This window comes from Arachis duranensis, chromosome 2 (genome assembly GCF_000817695.3).
Source record: "Arachis duranensis cultivar V14167 chromosome 2, aradu.V14167.gnm2.J7QH, whole genome shotgun sequence".
NCBI classification, from domain to species: domain Eukaryota; kingdom Viridiplantae; phylum Streptophyta; class Magnoliopsida; order Fabales; family Fabaceae; genus Arachis; species Arachis duranensis.
In genome coordinates this window covers 80270014-80292934 of record NC_029773.3, presented here as the reverse complement: position 1 = coordinate 80292934, position 22921 = coordinate 80270014, and the positions used below count along the sequence as shown (strand labels likewise).

General features: G+C 31.7%; 3 protein-coding genes across 4 annotated transcripts; 1 reads left to right on the top strand and 2 right to left on the bottom strand.

The window, feature by feature from the left end:
• The first annotated feature begins 860 nt into the window (after window positions 1-860).
• On the top strand, window positions 861-2270 carry LOC107475245 (UPF0481 protein At3g47200-like). Its single transcript, XM_016094877.3, has one exon. It carries the CDS (start codon window positions 861-863, stop codon window positions 2268-2270), a length of 1410 nt encoding a protein of 469 aa, XP_015950363.3.
• A 7509-nt stretch (window positions 2271-9779) lies between these two features.
• LOC107475246 (uncharacterized) lies at window positions 9780-10334 on the bottom strand. The gene has a single exon (XM_016094878.1). It carries the CDS (start codon window positions 10332-10334, stop codon window positions 9780-9782), a length of 555 nt encoding a protein of 184 aa, XP_015950364.1.
• Window positions 10335-12132: 1798 nt separating this feature from the next.
• LOC107475182 (auxin transporter-like protein 2) lies at window positions 12133-20845 on the bottom strand. Of its 2 annotated transcripts, none has more exons than XM_016094801.3 (9): window positions 20641-20845; window positions 19666-19965; window positions 19173-19358; window positions 18962-19074; window positions 18671-18854; window positions 18044-18141; window positions 16618-16825; window positions 14589-14846; window positions 12133-12672 (listed from the first exon to the last, which is right to left on the bottom strand). In XM_016094801.3, exons 2-9 carry the CDS (start codon window positions 19888-19890, stop codon window positions 12430-12432), a joined length of 1515 nt encoding a protein of 504 aa, XP_015950287.1. In that variant the 5' UTR covers window positions 19891-19965; window positions 20641-20845; the 3' UTR covers window positions 12133-12429. The 2 variants fall into 2 exon arrangements, with proteins under 2 accessions (XP_015950287.1, XP_015950288.1); XM_016094802.3 differs by lacking the exon at window positions 20641-20845 and adding an exon at window positions 20323-20459.
• Window positions 20846-22921: the final 2076 nt, after the last annotated feature.

Sequence of the window (22921 nt, the reverse complement as noted above, 5' to 3'; positions counted from 1 at the left end):
TTAAAAAATTTTTTAGAGTACATATATGTTATGTAGTATAATGTAAATAATATAGAATACAATGTAGTGTGAAAATATTTAATGAATTAATTGATGAACTTTAAAAAAAAATTTTAATCAATGGCTATGATAGTGACACCTAAGCAAGAATAAATCACCCATAAAATTGTCATGAATTTGGAAGAAATCACCAATATATAATTGGTCATATCTGGATTACAAAGAGTTTTAAAAATTGAGATTTGTGTAATTTTTAAAATCATCCTAAAAAACTTTATATATAATAATACTATATTTTATCTATTTTCGTAAAGAAAAGTGTTAGAGGGTTAATAATTTTTGTATTTTGTAACCATTAATTGGTTATCAATAATGTTTTTAATGATGTGAAATTACATCCAATAATAAAAAATTACTAATTTTTCTTTTAATAATTAAGTGATCACTACAAAACACAAAAATTGCTAGAACCTAAACTTTTCCTATAAATATAAACCGTGTCACCCGAGAACTATTATACTAGAAAAAGAAGATCAAGACAACTTGAGGATTACTGCGTTCTAACTCTGTTGTACAATTTCAGGTGATGATTTATTTCATATTTTACTGCCCAGTGCCCACTATATGTGTACCTTCCACGAAATCACATGGAACCGTCGTTAGGGGTGCCTCATAAGTCATAAGTGTTAGCTCTCCTAATATTTTCAATCCAAGTTGAAATAAAGATCCGAAAATAAAAGAACACTTGTGGTTGTGCTCTTTCTTGGTAATTTCATTTCACCTCTTTCTTTCTTACAATTATACTTCAAAAATATATACCCGAGGCCGAAGCAGAGTCCAAAGCACAAGAAAATAATAAGATGGGAAGCAACGATTGGATGGTTCCAATTGAATTCATGGTGGGTTCTTTAGATCAAGGAGAGGTTCAGGCATGCAGCATATGTCGAATACCAGATGAGCTTCGAGAACCGAAAAGGGAAGCATACGTTCCGAAACTCGTTTCCGTGGGGCCATTGCATAGGGGAGCAACCAGGCAACTGGTCCTCATGGAAGAACCCAAATGGCGTTACCTCAAAGAATTTCTTGAACGCAAAGGAAGCTCCCAAGAAAGCGTTTCTTTAGGTTCAAGACTAAGATTCTGTGGCAGCGACATTCTCAATTTGGAATCAGTCATTTGTGCATGCTACGGTGGAGACTTGGAACTCGGAGCCCACGAGATATCCAAGATAATGATGGTGGATGGATGCTTCCTTTTGGAGTTTCTCCTCCGCCTCGACGATTACTTGAATTTGCGGCCGGAGGAGAGGGATAGAAAGTATTCAGAGGATCCATTCTTGGCGACAGAAAAGAAGGTGGTTTCTGTACTGAACGATATCGCAATGATGGAGAATCAAATCCCGTTCGTGGTTCTCAAGAAGCTATACAGAAAGGTGTACCGCGATGGCAGCGAAATAAAAGGTGATCATCGAGTAGCGAATTTAGTTCGCAGAACCTTCGGTTATCCACCGCACAACGACTCCGGCACGGCGCATATACTTCACTTGATGCACTCTTCCACCGTTGAACAGGGCCGTCAAATCCAAAAGGGAGTAAGACCAGCATGCAAAGAGCTAAAAAGATGCGCTACGAGGCTTCTAGCTGCCGGAATATCAATTATTCCAGCCGGTAGAAGAAACGGCAATACAGGTAACGGTAATAAATTTGTTGACATGTTTGACTTTGACATAAAATTCAATAAAGAAGAGACGGTACTGGAGATTCCGCCCTTGCATATTAAGGAAACTACGGAAGTGAGGTGGCGAAATTTGATTGCTTGGGAGCAGAGCAGGATTTGGATAAGATGCAAGAACACTTCATATGCCTTGTTCTTCCGAGGTTTGATTTGTTGTAAGCATGACATTAAATGGCTCGAGAAAAAGGGAGTGATAATCAATGAATCAAAGATGAGCAAGGAAGAATTGTTGACAATGTTTCGGACGATTTATAAGGGAGCTGAGCACATGGATTCGAGTTACAGTGAGATGTGTGTAAGGCTAAACCAACACAAAGCGAAACAAGTCACACAAGTGTTCCATGGATTCGCCACAATCACTTGGCACCATTGTTGGCGAGTTTTGGAAGATATCATGTTCTTTTCGCGAACTTTATACCGTGTTTCGATCCGTGACCACATCCCTAACTTGTGGAAATTCATAGGAGTTGTGGCAGCTATTGCGCTGCTTATTCTCACCGTCATGCAGACATATTATTCATCTCGCTCGAGTGGGTAGTTACTTCCCATACAAAACTATGAGAGTTGAGCTATAAAACAAGGTAGAAGTAGAACTGTGCCCCACGTTTCCAGAGGAACTTGCTGTGCCGTAACGGTGTTTCTCTATCAAATTCTTTTCGTAGTTACGTTGGAGTCCACAGTAACAAATTGTTTTACCCTTTTCAATATTTGGCGAGGCCTGTTCCCTTCATGAAGTCTTCCTCGCTTCTAAACGCACCAAGCGCTAGGCGAAAGGTTTCCTATATGTTTTTGGTATATGTTTCCTATATTTAAGAATAAGTCATTGTCCAAAAAGAAGACTAGGCCCAAGAATCTGGGTTATTGCTTGTGATACAAATTTAGAGCGTGACCCGATTTCCCTTATTAATAGATAAGATTTTCTAAAGTGACAAATGTGATATATAAAACCGACATTTTTTTTATCTCGTATAGTATCTAAAACCACCGAAAATTATAGCTTTTCAGTCTAAGAGTGATGAACAGGATGGTGATGAAAACAATGAAATAGTAGAGGGAGAAAGACAGCAGGAAGAAAATAGAGGCTTTGAAATTAAAGTTGAAAAAGTTAATGGCATCTGTAATTTTGTGATTAATGAAGCTGTTATAAAGAAATTGAGACACCCATGGTGGAATATCTTGATAATAAAGCTTATGGGAAGAAAAATCTCACTCTCTGTGTTGATTAGAAGATTAGAAGTCATGTGGAAAAAGCAAGGGAATATTGAGGTGATAGATTTAAAAAATTATTTTTTTTGGTGAAATTTTTTTTTCAAGAGAATTTAGACTTTGCTTTAGCAGGTGGTCCTTGGAGAATTTTTTATCATTATCTTTTCATTCGAATTTGGAAGTCCAACTTCAACTCCATGAAAGGTACCATTAATACAATGGTAGCTTGGATTAGATTATCTAACCTAGCCATTGAATATTATGAAAAAGATACTCTTAGAAAAATAGAAACCATAGTGAGAAGAACACTAAAGGTGGATTCAAATACAGCAGATAAGTGTAGAGAAAAATTTGCTAAATTATGTGTAGAGTTGGATTTAACAGCATCATTGATGTCTCAATATGCCATCAATGGTGTTAAGTATCTTGTAGAGTATGAAGATCTCTACAATATTTGATTCTCTTGTGGAATGGTAGGACATGAGAAGGAAAATTACAATCAGAGAAGTTCATTAGAAAAGGTGACTAGAGTCTAGAGATACGGTGCAGGAATCAGCTCTAGGTGAAAATAAGAATGAGCAAACTGAGGTGGCTAGGCAGAGGAAGAATGATGAGGGTAATAATGGTATTCCAAAGTAAGATAAGGGTAAAAAAATAATAGAAGAGCCTTGTGACTCTTTTGGCCTTTGAATGGTGGTCTAAAGACCAACGCGTAGCAAAAACAGTAAAGAACTGATGGTGGAATGAGTAGTGAAGTGAAGGACATAGTTAGTAGAGGAGGAAGCAAAAAGGACAAGTAGAATGTGTCTAGTACAAGATTAGCTGTACTGGAGGTAGAGAATCCCAATATTATCGTCACCAATCAAGAAGGAATAAACTACTCCTTTTAGAAGAAATATGTGTGAATAAGACAAACAAGACCCAGAACCAAAACCAACCATAAAATTCACCCTCTAAACCCATTTTAGGATCCAAAGGTCAACCCAAAAACCAGAAAAATAATTCAAGAAGCAACATTAACAAGAAACCTACTGAGTCTATCTTAGAGCTCAATAATGATAACCCAAATGCTAACCATGCCATCTCAAAAATGACCAAACAATAGCTCAATTTCATCCGCTCCTAACAAAACCTTACCAGAACCAAATACCTGAGATCACCAATAACAGTAAATAGATTTGAACTAGAGACCACTCAGAAAATTCAAAAAACTACCAGAATCAAATAAATGTGACTAAATCACAAGGATCTGAGTTGGTTAGAACAATGATGCCTGAAATGGTGCTTATGGAGGAAGATTTGGCAGGAACAAAGAAACTGAAATCGCCTGATATGCATTCTATTGATAATGATGTCATGATGGAGGCAATGTTACAATATGAAGAGGAAGCGTTAAAATGTGATATGATGGACAGTGAAGATGGAGAACAAGGCCAAGAAAGGATCTTTTAACCTAGCTTTGAGGACAATGAAAGGAATATCTCCCTAGAAAGGGAGGATATGCAGCTGGAGCGGTAAGCTTGATTTTGACAGTGCTTTGTCTTTATTTTGTTTACCATGATAGTGTTCTCTTGGAATTGTAGAGTTGCAGCAAGTCAGGTTTTCTCTCGTTCATTTAAAAAAAATTTATAGAATTTACAGACCTAATATTATCATTCTTCTAGAAACTAGATGCATTGGCGAACAAGCTAGAAACGCTATTAATAGATGCGGGTTTGATTATTATCATATAGAAGAAGCAAATGGCTTTAGCAAGGAAATTTGGATTTTATGGAAAGATCCAAATTTAAAAGTAAATGTGATAATCTTGCAAAGTCAATATGTACAGATGGTTGTTAGTATCCTTAAAAAAAATAGCTAGTTTCTTACTGCTGTCTATGCCAATCCTCATGAACAAAATAGAAGAAGTCTTTGGAAAACTTTAAAGTCTATAGCTCATAGGATGGAAAAGGAACGGATGCTTGTGGAGACTTCAATGAAATTTCCTGTCCGTCAAAAAAAAAAGAGGGAGTAGAACTAATACAAAGGCATGTAGAAAACTTAAAGATTGGATGAATGTTTGTGGCCTCATTGATTTGGGATATGTCAGGTCACGATTCACTTGATGGAAACCTAAATGGGAGGGATTAGATCGTGTGTTTAAAAGATTGGATAGGGTGTTGGCAAATACTGATTGGAGAAGAAGGTTCGGGGAAGCGAGGGTGGATATGCTCACGAGGACTAATTTAAATTATCATCCCTGATGCGTGAGCATCTTATACCCTTTTTTTAGTTGTTTTTTATATTATTTTTAGTTAGATTTTATTAAATTTTATTATATTTTAGTGCAAAATTCACCTTTGGATGCTACTTTAAGTTTTTCTTGTATTTTTATGATTTTAGGTGAAATTCGGAGCAGTTTGGAGAAGTCTGGAGTAAGGAACGAAAAAGCTATCAGCTCCTCCTTTGGCACTGATCTCCCAACTTGGCGTTCAACATCAGCAAGGGGGCATGAAGGCAGAGGCGCTACTCCCTTTTGGGCATTGAACGCCAAGCTTGCTGTCCATTTCACATGCTATTGGGCCTCCAAAGTGGATTTAGCACTTCTTAGGCTTATCTTATTTTATCTTTATAATTTTTAATTTAAAATAATATTCTTTATGTGTAGCATTTAGTAGTTAAGGAGGAGATCATTTAGGTTGAAGAAGAAATCTTCTTCCATACTTTTCAGAAACCTGTTTTGTAAAGTCATAAGCAACTAAACCTCTTGGTTAAGGTTAGGAGCTCTGTTTATTCCTATGGATTAGGATTATTACTTTTCTATTTTAATTAATGTTTAATTCAATTCTAAGGTATTATTTTCATTCTTAATCTTATGAATCTTGGGTGGAACGAGAGAATGACCCCTTATTCTACATGAGTTCTTGTAATTCTCGAGAGAGCTATCTCGCTTGAGCTACAGCTTGAAAACACTCCTCCTAAACTGCAATTTACCTGAGATAATTAGATATGTCACATAAAATCCAATTAACTTTGGGTAATTGAGGTTTTTGTGGCGCTAAACTAGTTTTCTGAACTTCACCCTCTGATCTAAATTAATTGACTTTGTCTGTGGCGTTTTAGTAAGATTAGAGGAGATTAATTCGCTAAGAGATTAGGTTTTAATCACTTATGGTTTGTCATAGAATGAATCACTCATTGTTAAAATAGTTGGTAAGATGTTTTAATCTGGAAAAGTAAACATCTCTGAGGCCTTAACTGTTTTGTCGTCATTGTTTTACTCCAGATCTATTTCTTTGCTTTCTTTACTTACTATTTCACTGTTCATGCGTTTACAACAACAACCATCTTTTACTATGCAGGCTTAATAAAGAGACAAACACAATTTCTCAATAGGAGAATACCTCGTCTCTATGTTGGTTAACACCCTACTAAAATAATAAATAGCCTACTCATGTCCTTTCTCATTATCTTGGGCCAACATACATCCAATAGTATTCATAGTTGCAGCGATATACAATTTTAAAGGCTTGTGAGGACGAACAATTGTCATCACTGGTGTTGTTGATAAATAAGCCTTGATTGATTCGAAAGCTTTTTGATGTTCTACCATCCACTCATACTGTGTTTCATCCTTTAATTTCACCAAAGGTGCAAATATTCGAGTTCATCTAAAAAGGTTTGATATAAACCGTCGAAGCTAATTCACTTTTTCCAAGAAAGACTGTACTTTCTTTTTTTATTTAGGGGGAGACAAATATAAGATTGCATTAGCTTTGTTTTTATCAATGGCAATCATTTTTTTATGAACAACAAATTCTAAAAATTTTTCTACAGACACACCAAATGCACATTTTAAGGGATTCATCTTTAACCCTTTTTTTCCCATTGTCCTAAATGCTTGCCATAAATGATCAAGATGTTGATCCACCGAATTCGAATTAATCATAACATCATCGATATAAACTTTCCAATAAATTTATGGAAAATGGTATTCATTTTTGATATGTTGCACCAGTATTTTTTAAACCGAATGGCATCACCACCCATTTATATGTTCCCATTGCCCCAGGGATTCGAAAAGCAGTTTTTGACACATCATCTTCTGTAATGAAAATCTGGTTATATCCTGAATAGCCATCCACAAAACTCAAAATCTCATTACCTACTGGAAAATCAATTAACATGCCTGCGATAGGCATGAAGTATTCATCCTTTGGTGTAACATTGTTTAAATCTCGAAAATCAATATATACTCGCAACTTTCCATTATTTTTCATTACTGGAACAATATTCGATACTCACTCCACAAAATGTATAGTCCAAATAAATTTTGCATTAATCAAACGTTCCATCTCTTCTTTAATCTTTTGTTTGATTTCAGGAGTGAATTTTCGAGGTGTTTGCTTTACTGGTCGAGCAAATAGTTTCAATGCCAATCGATGTTCTACAAGATAACGGTCGAGACCATCTCGTGATATTCCCAAGTAAAACAATCTTAATATTCAAGTAAAAGACTTAACAAATTCGTTCGAAACAGTTCATCAAGATTCTTACAAACATAAATAAGTCGAACATTAACATCAGATCCCAAATTAATTTCTTCAAGAGGATCTTATGACTCAAAATCTTTTTCGACATCATCGTCTTCTACTGAATATTTTTCAAAACCCAATGGCTCCAAATCATAAATGCAATCAAATGATAAATCAACAAGCTCATTTGAAATGAAACAAACTTTATTATCAACAAAATTGACAATTGAATCTTTTTTAGTACAATGAGTATATGCTATATCAATAGTAGTTTGATTGATAATACTATCAGAAGAAAAACAGGAACTTAAACCATGATTAAATTCAATTAAAGGAATCGAATTTGCATTACAAACCGAAAAAGTTGAAATTAAATTCCTACTTGATTCGACTTCATTAGATGAACCACTCTTATTTTTAACAGAAGAGAAATTACTTAAATAATTACTTAGAGTTACAAGGTAATTTGAGACATCTTTATCATCAGCCATGGGAAAATGTCTTCAAACTACCGCCTATGCAGGGCAATCCCAACCAGTCGGAGGAGCATCAAGCTGCAGATAGTGAAGCTTCACACTTAAACCCTCTGAAGTCAGAAAATAACCTTCACAATTGTAGGAAGTGAGCACCCTGTCGGCGTTCAAAGGCTTCAGTTTAGCACTATATATCCTGAAATCGACATGCATTTGCTTAACATATAAACTAGAATCAGCTTTGATGACTTCAGGCTTTCCTTCATCCGTCCACAAAAGGACACTTTGATGCACAGTCGATGGAACTACTCCAACACCATGTATCCAATCACCACCTAGCAATGCGTTATAACTTGCTTTCGATAAAATCACCACGAAAATAGTGTTCCAATCAGAAGACCCAACTTGCACCCCAAGAGTTACCAACCCTTTTGCAGGAGTGGACACTCTACTAATAGTCAGTCATAGAAATATTAGTAGGGATTAAATCATTCGGATGTTTCTCTACTTTCATTAACATCCTCTCAGGCAACAAACTAATTGCTGCTCCTCCATCAATTAACACCTTATTCACCTTGATTCCACCTATAGAAGCTGTGATATGTAAGGGAAGTAGATGAGATTTTTGTTTTTTTGTTAGGCCTCTAAAAGTAGCCTAGTTCATCCTCATATCGAATAAATAAGAAAACCTCCTCGTCTTCTACATCATAATCTTCACCAGAATTTCCCTCTTACTCTCCTAGATATTCAGCTGGAATTATCGAAATGGTGCTCACCATTTCATCATCACCTTCTTCAAAAACCTCCTCATCCAGCTAAGCATCTTTCTCTTTAGTAACCTCTGGGCCTCTATCACAGCCTTGCCCTTATCCAGTTTTATAGGGGATGGAATTTTCTTTGAATATGTTTCCCCATCAGCAGGGAATACCACTCTTGAATGAAGAGAAGGAGTTGCCCCCTTGACTCTCTCACTCTGAGATGCCCTTAGAGCCTGACGCCTACCTTTTTCTCTTTGATATTCTCTTGCCCTACCTCAAAAATAAGCATAGCGACCATGAGGTGGACCTCGATGTCCCTATTGTGGATTACGCCTGTATTGGGCATCCTTATTATGAAGTTCTTAGCAATTTCGTATCCATTGAACACCTAAAGCCTGTGAATGGCTCAAAGGTGCAGCAAGACTTCTTCAAGGGCCACTAGAACTTTGTCCCTCTATCCTTCGACTTGGTTGCCTTTGTCTAACATGTTTTTCTTTGTGGGTCAATTATTTCTTCATTCTTTCATTTTCGAAGATTGCTGTCGAAGACTGCATTACATCGAGTACACAAAGATATCTCCCGATCATTCAATTTTTGCTGCATTAGGAACTCTAACAGTCCATCACCTACTCCAAGATAAACCGCTCGAACATGAGACTCAAAACCTCCCAAAGCAATGTCAAAATCATAAGAAAAGCCAACCATATTCACGCCAAAGTATGGTTAAGTAAAATTGGCCCCGGCATCAAACAGATCAGAATCAACCTTCATCTCTTTCTTTTCATTATCAAATTTCAATCGCCCTTCCATGATTGCTTCTTGTATCAAGGAATATGCACATTAAGCAACTGCCGGGGCATATAGAATCCTAACCCCATAATTGCTATCTTTACTACTTCACTCTCAAAGACACATAGCATCGACTTCAAGCATTTTTGAAACGAATCATGTAATCATCAATTGATTCTCCATCATTGCATTTCAAAGCCATTAAATCGGTAACTGCTACATTTAACTCCTCTCTATAAAACTTGGTACGGAAAGCACTTTCTAACTATGTCCAAGTCGTCATCAAATTAGGCCTAAGATTTAAAAACTAAGTAAATGCATTCTTCGTTAACGAAGAAGAAAAGAACTTCATTTTTAAATTCTCGTCATTAGCCAGATTTCTGATTTCAAATAAATATCGGGCAATATGTTCAGTAGTTGATTTGCCAACTTCTCCAGCGAATTTTGTAATTATCTTAGGATTCTTTACTCCTCTAGGCACTTCTGCCATTTGAACAACAACAGAAAAAGCAGAAACAAAATAGGGTCGATTCATAAAATCCACATTGAATCCAACCCCATTAAGCACATCCTCAACTATCCTTGTGACTTGATAGCGCTCACCAATTTGATTGGCACATAATCGAGCCAACACATAATCAGCATTTTGGCCCCACTGAATTATTTGAAGATTTTCCCTACCCATGAGTACATTATCATTCTCATTTTTAAACACATTTTCAATGCCCTCATGATTTTCTTCCATGCGTTGCCTATCTCCCACATCATAATCGACAATTCGAGCAATCCGCTCAACTTGTCTAGCCAAACGCTCAAACTTTGTCTCATGATTTGCCATCATGGGATTCAAGATGGTAGTCATTTGCTAGGTTAACAAATTAACCAAATCATGATGATTCTCTTCTACATGTTGTCGAAATACTATCATCGAATTAGAAGCATTCGATGTAGAACCTATATTATAATCTCGAGAATGCTTAGGATGTTATTGTGGAAGTTGAACATTATTCACCCCAACTGTTCCTCCAAAACGAATTGGAGGAGCTAAACCACCTATTGGTGGTGTATAACCTGGAGAAAGGCCATAAGAAGGCCAACCAGTGGTTACTGGGGGTTGAGTTTGTAATGTGTTACCACGTGGGCATCTATTACGCCCAGGCGTGTCAATTATTTTGTCGATTTTTTTAGCAAATCGATGATGGTTTGATATCTAGTAGTTTGGGAGCAAAACCTACTCCTCTTTGTGAGTACCAGTTTTCTTAAAAGCGCATCAAATGACCTTTCGATTGAATGAAAATTAAAAGAAAATCTGAAAGACAAAGCAATTTCAAAAATAAATTGACTAAACTTGAAATAAATTGCATTGATTTTAAATGAAAGTAATAAATTATCTTTGATAAGATCAAAGGACTTTGAATTCAAAAACAAAGTGCTGAAAAGTAAAATTAAACAAGAAAATTAAATGTTGCTCGAAAAGTAAATTTGCGAAGAAAGTAAAGTTTACAGAAAATGAAAATAAAAATGTAAAACAGATGGAAAGAAGGCTACAGAAAATTGACTCGAAGCAAACTCAATAAGTCTCTGGGATGTAAGTGTGCGCGAGTATTTTCTGAAGTAAAGTTCCAACCCAAATTCTTTCGAATCTTATCATATTTATAAGTATCTTCAACCAATCAGATTGAGATGTAACTTCCACGTTCTTTAGTCTTTAAACAACTGTTCCCACTTCTTTTGCCTAGCATAAATAACCACTGAAAATAAACTTTGACTCTTGAACCTTCAATTCGAACATATTAGCCAGCATCCTCGACACAATGCCTCGACTAATTCTTGCTTTATATTCCCTATCATAAACCTTTTTGATATTATCTTAAAATATAAGCTTACTAAATCTCGAATTCAACATCTTTTCGAAATATAATATTTTTGACTAACATTAACTATTTAATTATAATTTTATATTATTGATATTACAATACTTGTATTATTGTTTTAAATTTTAAATATCTTATTTTAAATTGAAATATGACTTTTATATTTCATAAAAATTATAGATTATAATTTATACTTTTATTAAGTATATTTATAATTATAAAAATTTATTTCGCGACTTGAATTAGAGTTCTCATAAATAATTAGTCTAACCTAACTCCTAGTGGTCAGTCATATGGCAAGAAGTGTGAAAGTTGGATAATAGTGATAGAAAAGGTTGTAAGGTAGAAAAAAAATGATAAAAAGGGTGATATGAGAATTTGAGAATAATTTTAATGGAGTTTATTCTAAATTTAATTATTGAACATTTTTGTCGAACTAATTTTTTTTTTTTGGGTATAATATTAATTTAATTTTTTTATAGTTAATTTTGTTAGTGTTCAAATTTTTTAAGATCACAAATAGATATTTATTTGAGGAATAAAAAATCTCGAAGTGGAGTATTAAACAAAAGAAAAAACAATAATGCCTTTAAGACCACAAATTGCAAATTGATTTTTTGATGTTGCCATATTCGGGAGACATGGAAGTTAATAATTAGATTGCAATCTACTAGCACATGAGAACAATGGCAAACAGAAAATCTTATAGTATCTCATCCAACCATAATGTAAACAGATTAAAAAGAAAAAAAAGGAAAAAAGATACCAAATCATACATGTATCTGATCAATTTAATTAGCCTATGCATTTATAGCAAAGGAATCATAAACATTTGGCACACTATTTTTAATCAACTTATCTTAAAAGTAGTAAAAGAGAAAAAAAAACTATATAACAATTAAAATGACCAAAAAAAGAAAAAAATAAAAAGCCAGCTAGCACACATCAAATAAAAAAGTGGGGGAAGTATTTACCACTATCCCCATATATGATACAAAAGTATTGAAAGGAAAATGTGATTGTAGCTGAACTCTAATAATATACTTAGTAGCAATGGTAGAGACGAGTGAGTCAGCTCGGTGTCTAGTGATGACGGTGAAGAGGCGGTGGTGCGACGGCCGCAGGATGCGGCGGTGGCAACGGGGGCTTGCATTGATAGCACTTGGCAAAGAGTCCAAATGTGTCAATTTGCCTAATAAAGTTGGTCATGCTGGCCCATCCTCCAAACCCAAACCCAACCACAAATATCCACACCACAATGAATGCATTGAATACATACATTGCTGTCCAACTTGGCATGAAGAAAGGGGGCTTCTCTGCAGCATTCTGTAACAAAAAATTAATTTTTAGATTTACATCTTTTTTTTTTTGGTATGGGGGTGTCCCTACAATACTATTGCATTACTCGGAAAAATCCGAGAAAAGGGAAATGATCAATGATGCCAAATTGGGAGATTTGATAAGATTGTCAAACAGTATTATTGGGTTAAAACTCAGATCAACTCAGAAGGTCCCTACTAATAATAATGTACCATCACATGTGGGGTTTGCCTAAGCTAGTCCTTATTAAATAAAATTAGAGATTCAATTTAAGTAGAAAGTATAACATAATATTGCATATACCGTATATATACTCACCAGTATTTTCATTTCAATAATAATAGACAGACAATGACTTAAAAAAATTTAAATTTAATATTCATAATTTATTCATGTGATATTATATATTTATTATATTTAATATTATTTAATTATTTCAATGATAATTAATGAATAAGATCATTTTAAACTATTTTAAAATAAATTTTTATCATCCCCTAAATTTATTTATTTTTTCATTTAGCAAAGGTGGGAGAGAATAATAAATGTCTTTTTCAAAATATGTTATATCACCTACATTATGTTTAGTTTTCTATTTTGGAATCTCAAGCTTGTGGTCTAGTCTATACTCTATAGTCTAGGCAAAACTCTAGAAATTAAATTAAAGTAGTTTTCGGCCTATTAAAGTTTTTGACTTGTTTTGCAAAAGAAATTTAATCAACCATAGAATCAGAAACATGAATGAATAAATAAATAAGGTGAGAAAATTGCGATCATAAGTCACACTCCACCAGCACCGTACAGATCTACGAATATGAATTATTGGGGGGAAAGAGATCAGTCAACAACTAACAACAGCTAAGCAGATTCATATAATAGTACAACAACATAACTGTACCAAATAACTAAACGAAAATGACCCTCTACCACCCTAAAATTCTTCTTTCAATATTTATTTCCATATATCCACCTCTTAAATGCTCACATTCAAGAAATTCTGAGATATAGTTTGTTATGGGCTACTTTATTAATTTCTCAGATTTATCCCTAAAAAGTAAAAACATGCATCTAAAAAAAGTTGAAAAGTTTTAGACAACTAAACTCTTTTAGCAGAACCTTATCTTAAGAAGAGTGATGTTTGATACTCTTATTGCGTACGAAGAGGTTTTGTTATAAAATTTTACTGATTTTTTCTAAATCTTTGACAAGTGAAGATAGAAATCTATACCCTAAATTTCACCAAAGAAATTAAATTAATCAATCATTAAATTCCATATATATTCCCCCCGTTCTACAGTATATATCACTAGATTAACTCTATCTTAGTATCAAAAAATAAAAAATCATCATGACCAAACTAAATTAGTCAAGTAAAACTTATCATTGAAAATAAGCAAAAATCAAATATTACGATTCTCTTTTTTGATAAATTTTTTATATCAAAAAATAATAATGATAAATAAAATAAAGACCAAAGAAAAAGAGAAAAGTTTTCACATTAATAAAACTTCACATAAAAATATTTAAAATTGTCTTAATGTGAAAATATAAGATAAATATTAACGTATGTAAGATAATCGACTCAATCAAAAATATCTTATTCAGTTAAATCAATTACATGATATGTGTTAATAATTGAATTTGTATTTTTATTCAAAGACAATTCTAAACATTTTCATTCAAATGTTCACTTTTCAAAGGCAAAGTTGATAATTAAAAATCGTTAAAGGAAGACAACTGCAAGAGTAGAAAAAATGATCTATTTTGATGGAGGGCACACAATAAAACCGAGACTCGTGAAGGCAATTTTGAAAGAGGTTGAGCAAGATTACATATTTGTGACAATGAACCCACAAATTAAAACACATAGAATATGGTAGATAGATTGGGAGTGATGGTGGTAGGGTCAATGAAAAATTTACCTGTCTGGCGGAGGCTTTTCTGTAAGTAAGCATATGAGCTAAGGAGGGGATGATGTAGACAGTGAAGCTAACAAGCAGTGCCCCAACAGCTGAGTTTATGGGCCCAAAAAATGGGAAGATTATTGCCAAGAACCATATCGGTATAACCACTGGCAGCCTCGCTAGTGCCCTTAGACATATGCTCCTTGTGTCGTGCATTCCGATCACCTTCTCCCACACGAAATACAGCGGCGTGCACGCGAATCCGAACGTTATGAACTGTGTATCAAAATTAAATTCAATCATTTATATTTATTCAACTAATTCATTCATGCAAAATTCTTCCTACTAATAACATCTATCAGTAACGATGCATGTGTTTCATTCATTCATTCATTATCATTATACACTTATCATATGAGGTTTATTAAAAGAGCAACGTTAGATAACCAATATTAATAATTTCAACCAACTCCATAACAAATTATCAATTAAATTCAGTAAGTCAATTAAAAATAAACTTTTATTAAATTTAAATTTTAAATATTTTTTTAAATAAGTTTCAGATATTTTTACTTTTAACAGTTTTGGATCTTTTTATGTTTAATATTGACTACAATGTTAAGTCTTAAGTCTTAAGACTTTTTTTATATTAAAATTAGTGACTAAAATTATTAAAATATTAATATTTTTTATTTTTATTATAAAATATATATATAAATAATGACTAAAACTAATAAAATATCGATTTCTGAAACCCTGGACAATTTTTCTGTAGCATAAACAAGTACAGGCTGAGTAACGAGTTCCATATTGTGTGGGTAGCTAAAAAACATATATAACGGATCTATACGGAAAAAATAATGTGTTCATGTCAGATTTCACGCCGTCTTTGCATTCTAATCGAGAAGATGAAAGGTTTGACTTGATGCACAAAACACATTCACATTATCATAATCTTACTGATTTCAAGTATATATATATATACATTCAAATAATTATAGCTTAGGTGTCTCATGTATGCATATACTAAAATATTTATTTATGCTTTCCAAGCGCATCAGCACTTTAAACTAAATGATTACAAATTAAAAACTTATTGCAAGGGCAGTTAGCAATTCAGTGTACTTGTTTTAGTTGAAAAAAATAATTTAATTTTGATGTATTAAAAAATATAAAATATTTTTTATAGTTGTATAATTATATTTATTTTTTTGATAATTATTTATATTATCAACATTAAAAGTAATTATTTTTATTAATATAATATCATATAATTGAATACACGTATAAAATTTACCTTGAGAATGCATTGAAATTAAATTCAAAAGTAGTGCTTGTTGCTAGTCTGGTATCATTTTTGAATGAACACGATTTTTTTTATAAACTTCGTTGAACATTTTAACTGTAAACATAATTTAAGTAAAAATATAATTTAAAATGTAAATCCAAAACAAAAATATACTTCTGTAGAAAAAAAATAGAGTTTGCAATATGTACGTAAACAAGTAGAAAATAGTCAAACTATTCGAATATACACGAAATACTAATTAAGTAATGTACCAAGGGAATTTAGACATAAATAAGATGTGTTAAACTTAATAAGAATAAAAGAGTTGAAAAAAAATTATAACATAAAATACACTAATTTCACGTAGTCTTTCATGAGTTTATCTTAAACATACATGAACATAAACCCAGCTCAAAAGTTAGCGTTAATTAGTTGTCCCATATTCATGTACTCATTAGTGTTTTTCATTTGTGAATTTCTCTAAACTAAACAATACCGCACCCCAAATGAGAAGATGTGACTTTTTGACTTCTTTTTAAGCAAAGAAAAGTGGAATGAATAAGAAAAGAAAAGTAAAGTGAACACTAATAATGAGTGGAAAAGGTTTCTCTAAACTGAAAAAATGAAAAAAGTAAACACAAAAACTGAAATTTTAATTACTATTATAATCTTATAATATTTTATATTAATAATTAGATTTTTTATTTAACCAATCTCCTTATTTTAAAATAAATGAATAATTATAAGTAATATGCATACCTGGTGGATGAGCATAAGGATAACGGCGGCGTCACGGAAACGGTTTTTGGGGAGCAAAGAGAAAGCATTAGAATGGTTAAGAAGCTGATCACCAAACGCCCAATAAACGGCGGCAGCAGAAGGAAGCGTTAGTGTGTAAACGTAGAGAGTGGCCAACAAGTATATATACTTGAACTTTTGAGGCTTCCACATGGCATGCATAATCTCTCTGCAACAGTGTTGTTTTTCTCACAATTATTACCAACATTAATAATCACATTAATTAAAAAAATAAAAAAGACATAAATTTTTTTTAAAAAAATATTATTTTTAGTTAATAATTAATTGAAAGTTATTTATATCCATATTTATAAAAATTTTATACATAAAAATATATAATTTATATCTATATATTTATTAAAATTTACATATATAAATCAATATAATTTGTATATATATTTTTTAAAATTTTTTACATATAAATTAATGAAATTACTTATTAAAAATAATTTAAGATTTATATTAATTAAATAATAACAAAAACTACTAAAAATTATTAATCTCCAAAATTTTTCTTTCTAAAATTGGGTGTTTGTATTGTGCGTCTTGGAGTTTTGGGAATTTTGTTTTCGTTTGACCAAAATAACATGTTCATGAGATTAGGCTAGAAGCCTAGACTAGGTACTAGGTAGGTTCGGTTTGGTACAAAAGCATATTTATTAGCAGGGTAAAATGTAAATTTTGGATTGAGAAATGCGTTTGTTTTATTTACTGAAAAATATTAAAATTAAAATTTTAATTACTTTAAATTTAAGAAAACTTTTTTCAAAAAACTAGCTTAATTTTATTGAAAAGTAGTTATTTTGTAGGTAAAAAAATCCCACGTTTTTATATTTAAAGTTGAAATATATTCCAAGACTTAGCTATCAACAGTCAGAGAAGTAGTTAGTAGTAACACAAGCATATCTATAAGATCCAAGAAATAAAGTTCCACAAATATTAAATAATATTTTGGTCATTTAAAATGTACTTTTTATCCCTTCAAATAACATGATATTGAAGTTATTCTTTCAAATAAAATTTATCAAGGTTAGTAACTTACAACTTATCCAAATTATAAAAGATTTAAGAAAAAGGTAAAAAATATTTTCAAAAGTCATAATCTAGTAAATCCATTTATTCAAATAGTTTATCCTAAATATATTTAAATCTTTCTAATGCAACAATATATTATTAAATATCTATTTAAGATTAAAAATTTTGTTTTTTCTTTAAATAAAAAAATTATTTATTTATTTATTTACATGAATTTTGGCTTTGAAGATGGCCGGCAAAAAGCTGCAAAGAGAAGGCATGTTGAAAAAAATGGAAGAAATATGAAAGAAGATAGATAGATAGATGAATGATGATGATGAAGAAGAAATGAATATAGTTATTATGTTCTTACACAGTAACAGCATGTCCACCAAACGTGTATAGTATGTTAGTGGCTCCGGTGAAGTAAAGCACTAGCTTTGTTGGACCTGAGTGCGTCACATTTTCTGCCTGTGTTTTGTTTTTATGAAACACCATCATTATTTCGAGTAACATGAAACAACATCATATCATATCATATCATCACAAAATGTTAATTTTGTCATCAAAGAAAATAATAGCATGACATCAAAAATTACTTTTGGCAGTAAATTTTTTGTTACAGTAATTATATATCTTATTTAACTTATATTTTTGTCACAAATATATATTTATCATATTATTATATATTATAACGATAATTATATACTTTTTGCTACTATTAAAGTGATTTTTATAAGCAACTGTATAATTATTGTTAAAATATTTTAATGACAAAATATAAGACAATTAATATCTAATTGTTAGTAAATATATTAGCAGTTATTTTTATTGTTTTTATTAAAATAAAATATTTTTTTGGTAGTGTAGAATATGAGAATTTTATCCCATAAGTCGTTACCATTGACTTTTATCACTACTATTTCAATAACCATACAAATAAAAGAATTCTAAAAATTTGATCTATTTCCATATATATCTTTGAATAATGAATTTTTACCTGGCCATGAATGAGTGCTGCTATGGCTAAGTACCAAGCTGTGTAAGTAGTCATTCCAAGACCCAGAAATGACCATATACGATAATTGTGGAATGAAGGTATGAACACGGTGGTTGCACAACAAGCTCCAAATATGTAAGTCCAAGTTCGCTTGTCCAATTTGTCATTTATGTAGTATATGTTACTGTTTCAATTTGCATCAATTAGAACCAACTAACCATATCGAATTAAAAAAAAAAAAAACTCAAAAATAAAAAATAAAAACCATGTGTATAAAAAGAAAAGGCTCACCTTGCACATGCTATAAGCTGTATCACAGATCCAAAGAGGAGGAAAGTACAATTGAAGGCTAAACCCGCTGCTTTCCAATATGGACCCAATAACCCATCAAGCACTTCAAACCACTGAAATTCCATGACAATATATAATTTTTTTTAATCCTTCATTTAATTTTAGTGATTAGAGTTTCTAATAAAAAATTAGAAACTAATTAATTAAGTACCTGAATGACATGGTTCTTGAAGCTAACATTTTCCTTTTCTTTTCTGGTTCTATACTCAACATAGAGTACACTAATTAGATATGCAGTCCAACTTCCAACTATGCCATAAAATATTTGAAGCAAAATCCCAGAGAGCATTCCCAATTGAGAGAAAGAATATGGCAGAGTCAATAGCACTTGAGCCACCTATAATAAAAAATAATTTTAATAATATTAAAAAAATTAACTTCAATATATTATTTCTCAACTATGTAACTAACACTAGTATTCCTAGTATATTTTATACTATTAACATAAAGATATTATTTTCCACCTCCACACCTTAAATTAATTAAATGATTATGAAAAATATTTTAAGCATTTTTTTTTGGAATATAACTCTTAAAAAGTAACTTTGATAAGTTAAAGTGGACTTTGAACAAAAAGCGATTGATTTCACATAATTGGAGTTGGAATCTTTTTTTTTTTATATAGTTTATAAAAATTTATTTACTTGATTTGAAGCACAGCTGAACCATGCATCCCAAACAGAACCACCATGCCAAAGGAAGCTCTTAACACTGAACATAGAGTGATCTTGTTCTCTCTCTTCACCTTCCCTTGTTGTTCCACCATTGACACCACCACCACCACCACCACCACCACCTTCATGTTCTGTTTCGTTGAAGCTGTTGGTGGTGGCTACTATTGCTTCCTCTGCTTGTTTCTGAGACAACATTGTCCTTTCTTATCCACAAAGAAAAAGGAAAAGAAAGAAAAAGAGTGTTGTGTCCAAAATTCCTTCTTGGTGGATCTGAAAATACACACATAAAAGGACAGAAAATAAGACAAAAAAAATTGATGATATAATATATATTCCAATAAAAACGCAGCCCCAGAAAATGAAAGACCCCAGATCCAGATATCTGGAAGGAAAAAAATTCTTTTGAAGAATTCCCATAAAAGAACAAATAAAAAAGATTAAAACTTTAAGTTCTTCCCCACACAAATCCAAAAGAAAGAGATGTGGGGAATAGAGAAGGAAACAGAAAAAAGAAGAAGAATATTTTAAAAAAATAAAAAATAAGAAAAAGTGGCATAGTTATTTAGTTAGTAGTACTCTTTAGTCTTTACAAATGTTTTGAACAATAACATAACACAATCCACAAACCTTAGCTTGATATGTCTCTTTCTTCAAAAGCTTGAAGAGGAAGAAAGAAAACTCAGATACTAATAATGTTGTACACTTTCTCTTTGTACCAGTGTTAGAAACATAATAAAATGAAAAATAATTTTTTATTTTTTTTGGTTGAGAATTGAAGATTATAGTACACTGCAAAGTGGTGATGGAGGGTAATATTGATGATGAGGACTAAGGACTAAGAATTTTGTTTCCCTCATTCATAGAGGGAAAGAAAGAAAGAAGCTTTAAATGCAAGGGAAACCAAAATCAAAATCTTGAAAGCTTTGATGAGAATCTGACACTTACCCTTGTACGTTGTGATGAAAAAAATCTTAGGTAACAATAAATGCCGCCACCAATTGGCACAGAAAATTGGCAGAGCAAAGAGACTGCTATGGAGGCCGCAAAAGCAGGGAAGAAAGAAAGAAAGAAAGAAAGCAAATTAAAAAAAAATGAGCTGAGAAATTTTCTGAAATGTTGCAAACTTTGGTGTTAAAAAGTTCGGAGAAACTGAACTATTAAAGACCCTTTTCGTTACTATTCAACTAGATATACATATATATAATTCAAAATAAAAAAAAAGAAAAAGAAAAAAATATTGAGTGGAGGTGTTTTTGTTTTGTTATTATAATAATAAATATAAATACATTTATTTATTATAGCTAAAAAGCAAAGTATAGGAAGTGAGAGAAAGAGAGTGAAGCAAGCAAAGCGAGTACTGTGTAATAATTCTTGTGTTTGCTTTTTCTGGCTCCCCCTATTTATTTATTTATTTTTTTACTTTCTTAATTAAAGAACTCTCTGAATGGAGAAAGGAACAGTACAGAAGAGAGAGTGATGAAAACTGCAATTCACTGTTTGTTCCTAAATTCTGATTCGATTCTTTCTTCTGGTGGCGATGATGATGAAGACAGGATTTTTGGAGATCAAAGGGAGTAAGGGACATATATGATATCTGGAGGATTTCGTTCTGATATAAGATTTTAACAACTTAAAATTAAAGTTCTTATTACAACAGGCTAAAAATCTAAACGGCTAAAGATCTAAGATTAATATTAGAGTAATATACTAAATAAGTTTTTTTAAAAAAATTAATCGAATAATTTAATTTGCAACAAATTTTAATCATTACATTAGTTTTTAATCTTTTATTTTATTAGACATATTAATTTCTGTGTCATATCTTAATAAATAATTAGACAAATAGATCTCTATTGTTATTTACCAAAAAACATAAAAGTTTCCAAAAGTTTTTAAAATTCTCATGTCATTAGTCCTTTTATGTAGATGAACAATCTGTTTATTATAAAAAATTATCAGCATAGTGACCGATTTAGTAATCGATTTTCAATCAAGGCTATCAAACTCATACCAAACAATATTGGTCGCTAAATCGGTCGTCGGGGTATTTAGTCGCTAAATGAAAACTAATATTTCGATCGCTAACCAGTAACCAACTATTTTCTCAATTTATTTTTTATGTCAATTTTTAATTTGGTCGCTAAATCATAAAATAGTAACCGATTTAGCGACTAACTACTTTAAAACTAGCATTTTATAGTTGGTCACTAAATCCGTCACTATCTTAACACTTAGCAACCGATTTAACAACCACCTACTTAGCGAGCAATAGCGACCAACTATTTTTTTAGCCTATTTCTATGTTGGTTTTTAATTCGGTCGTTAAGTTAAAAATAACGACCAATTTTATTTTAGTTCTGGAAAAAAGTTATCAGTCGTTGAATCGGTAGCTATTAGCGACTTTGGTCGCTAAAATCGACCGCTGAATGAAATTTAACAACAGATTTAGCCACCAATTTTATTTTGATCCTAGAAAATCTATATTAGTCATCAAAAAAGTCGCTATTAACAACCCATTTTATTTGTTGCTAAAATCAGTTGCTATTATGATCATTTCTTGTGGTAGATGTGAGAGATTTGTCTTGCGAAATAAAAATTTGCGGACTAACTTGGTGATTAAAATTTATTGAAAACTAAAGTATTTAATTAAAATTTTTTTAGAAATTATATTAATAATGTCAGTAATCAAATTTGGATTTAATTTTCATGTCTTTTTAGTATTTTAAATTATCTATTATTTTTATTCACAAAAATTTAAAATATTAAAAAATAATTTTATAAACAAATAAAATTAGTATATATCTACCAAAGTTCAAAGGAAATTTGACAAGATTATGAAGTTTTATAAATATAAATGATAAATCTATTCGTTAAAAATATATAGTTATATATACTTGTAACTTTCTTTTTAAGGTTTTTTTATAATTTTAGGATATAATATCAAAATTTATACAAACAAAAAACCTAAATTTTGATCCAAATACAGAAACCGCTTACATCAAGCATATAATTATTTATGTGTCAAAAGTTACTTTTTGTTTAATTAATGAATATTTTTTATTCAATTATAATATAAAATTCGTAAGATTACTGGAAAATAAATACTTAATACCCCACTTGAGCACCCTGTTTCTGATATCAGTTGATGATTCCTCCTTTTGTGGATTTCTTTTCGTGCGTTTACATTTTCATGTGCTAATTAACCGCTACTAGTAAGCAAAATGAA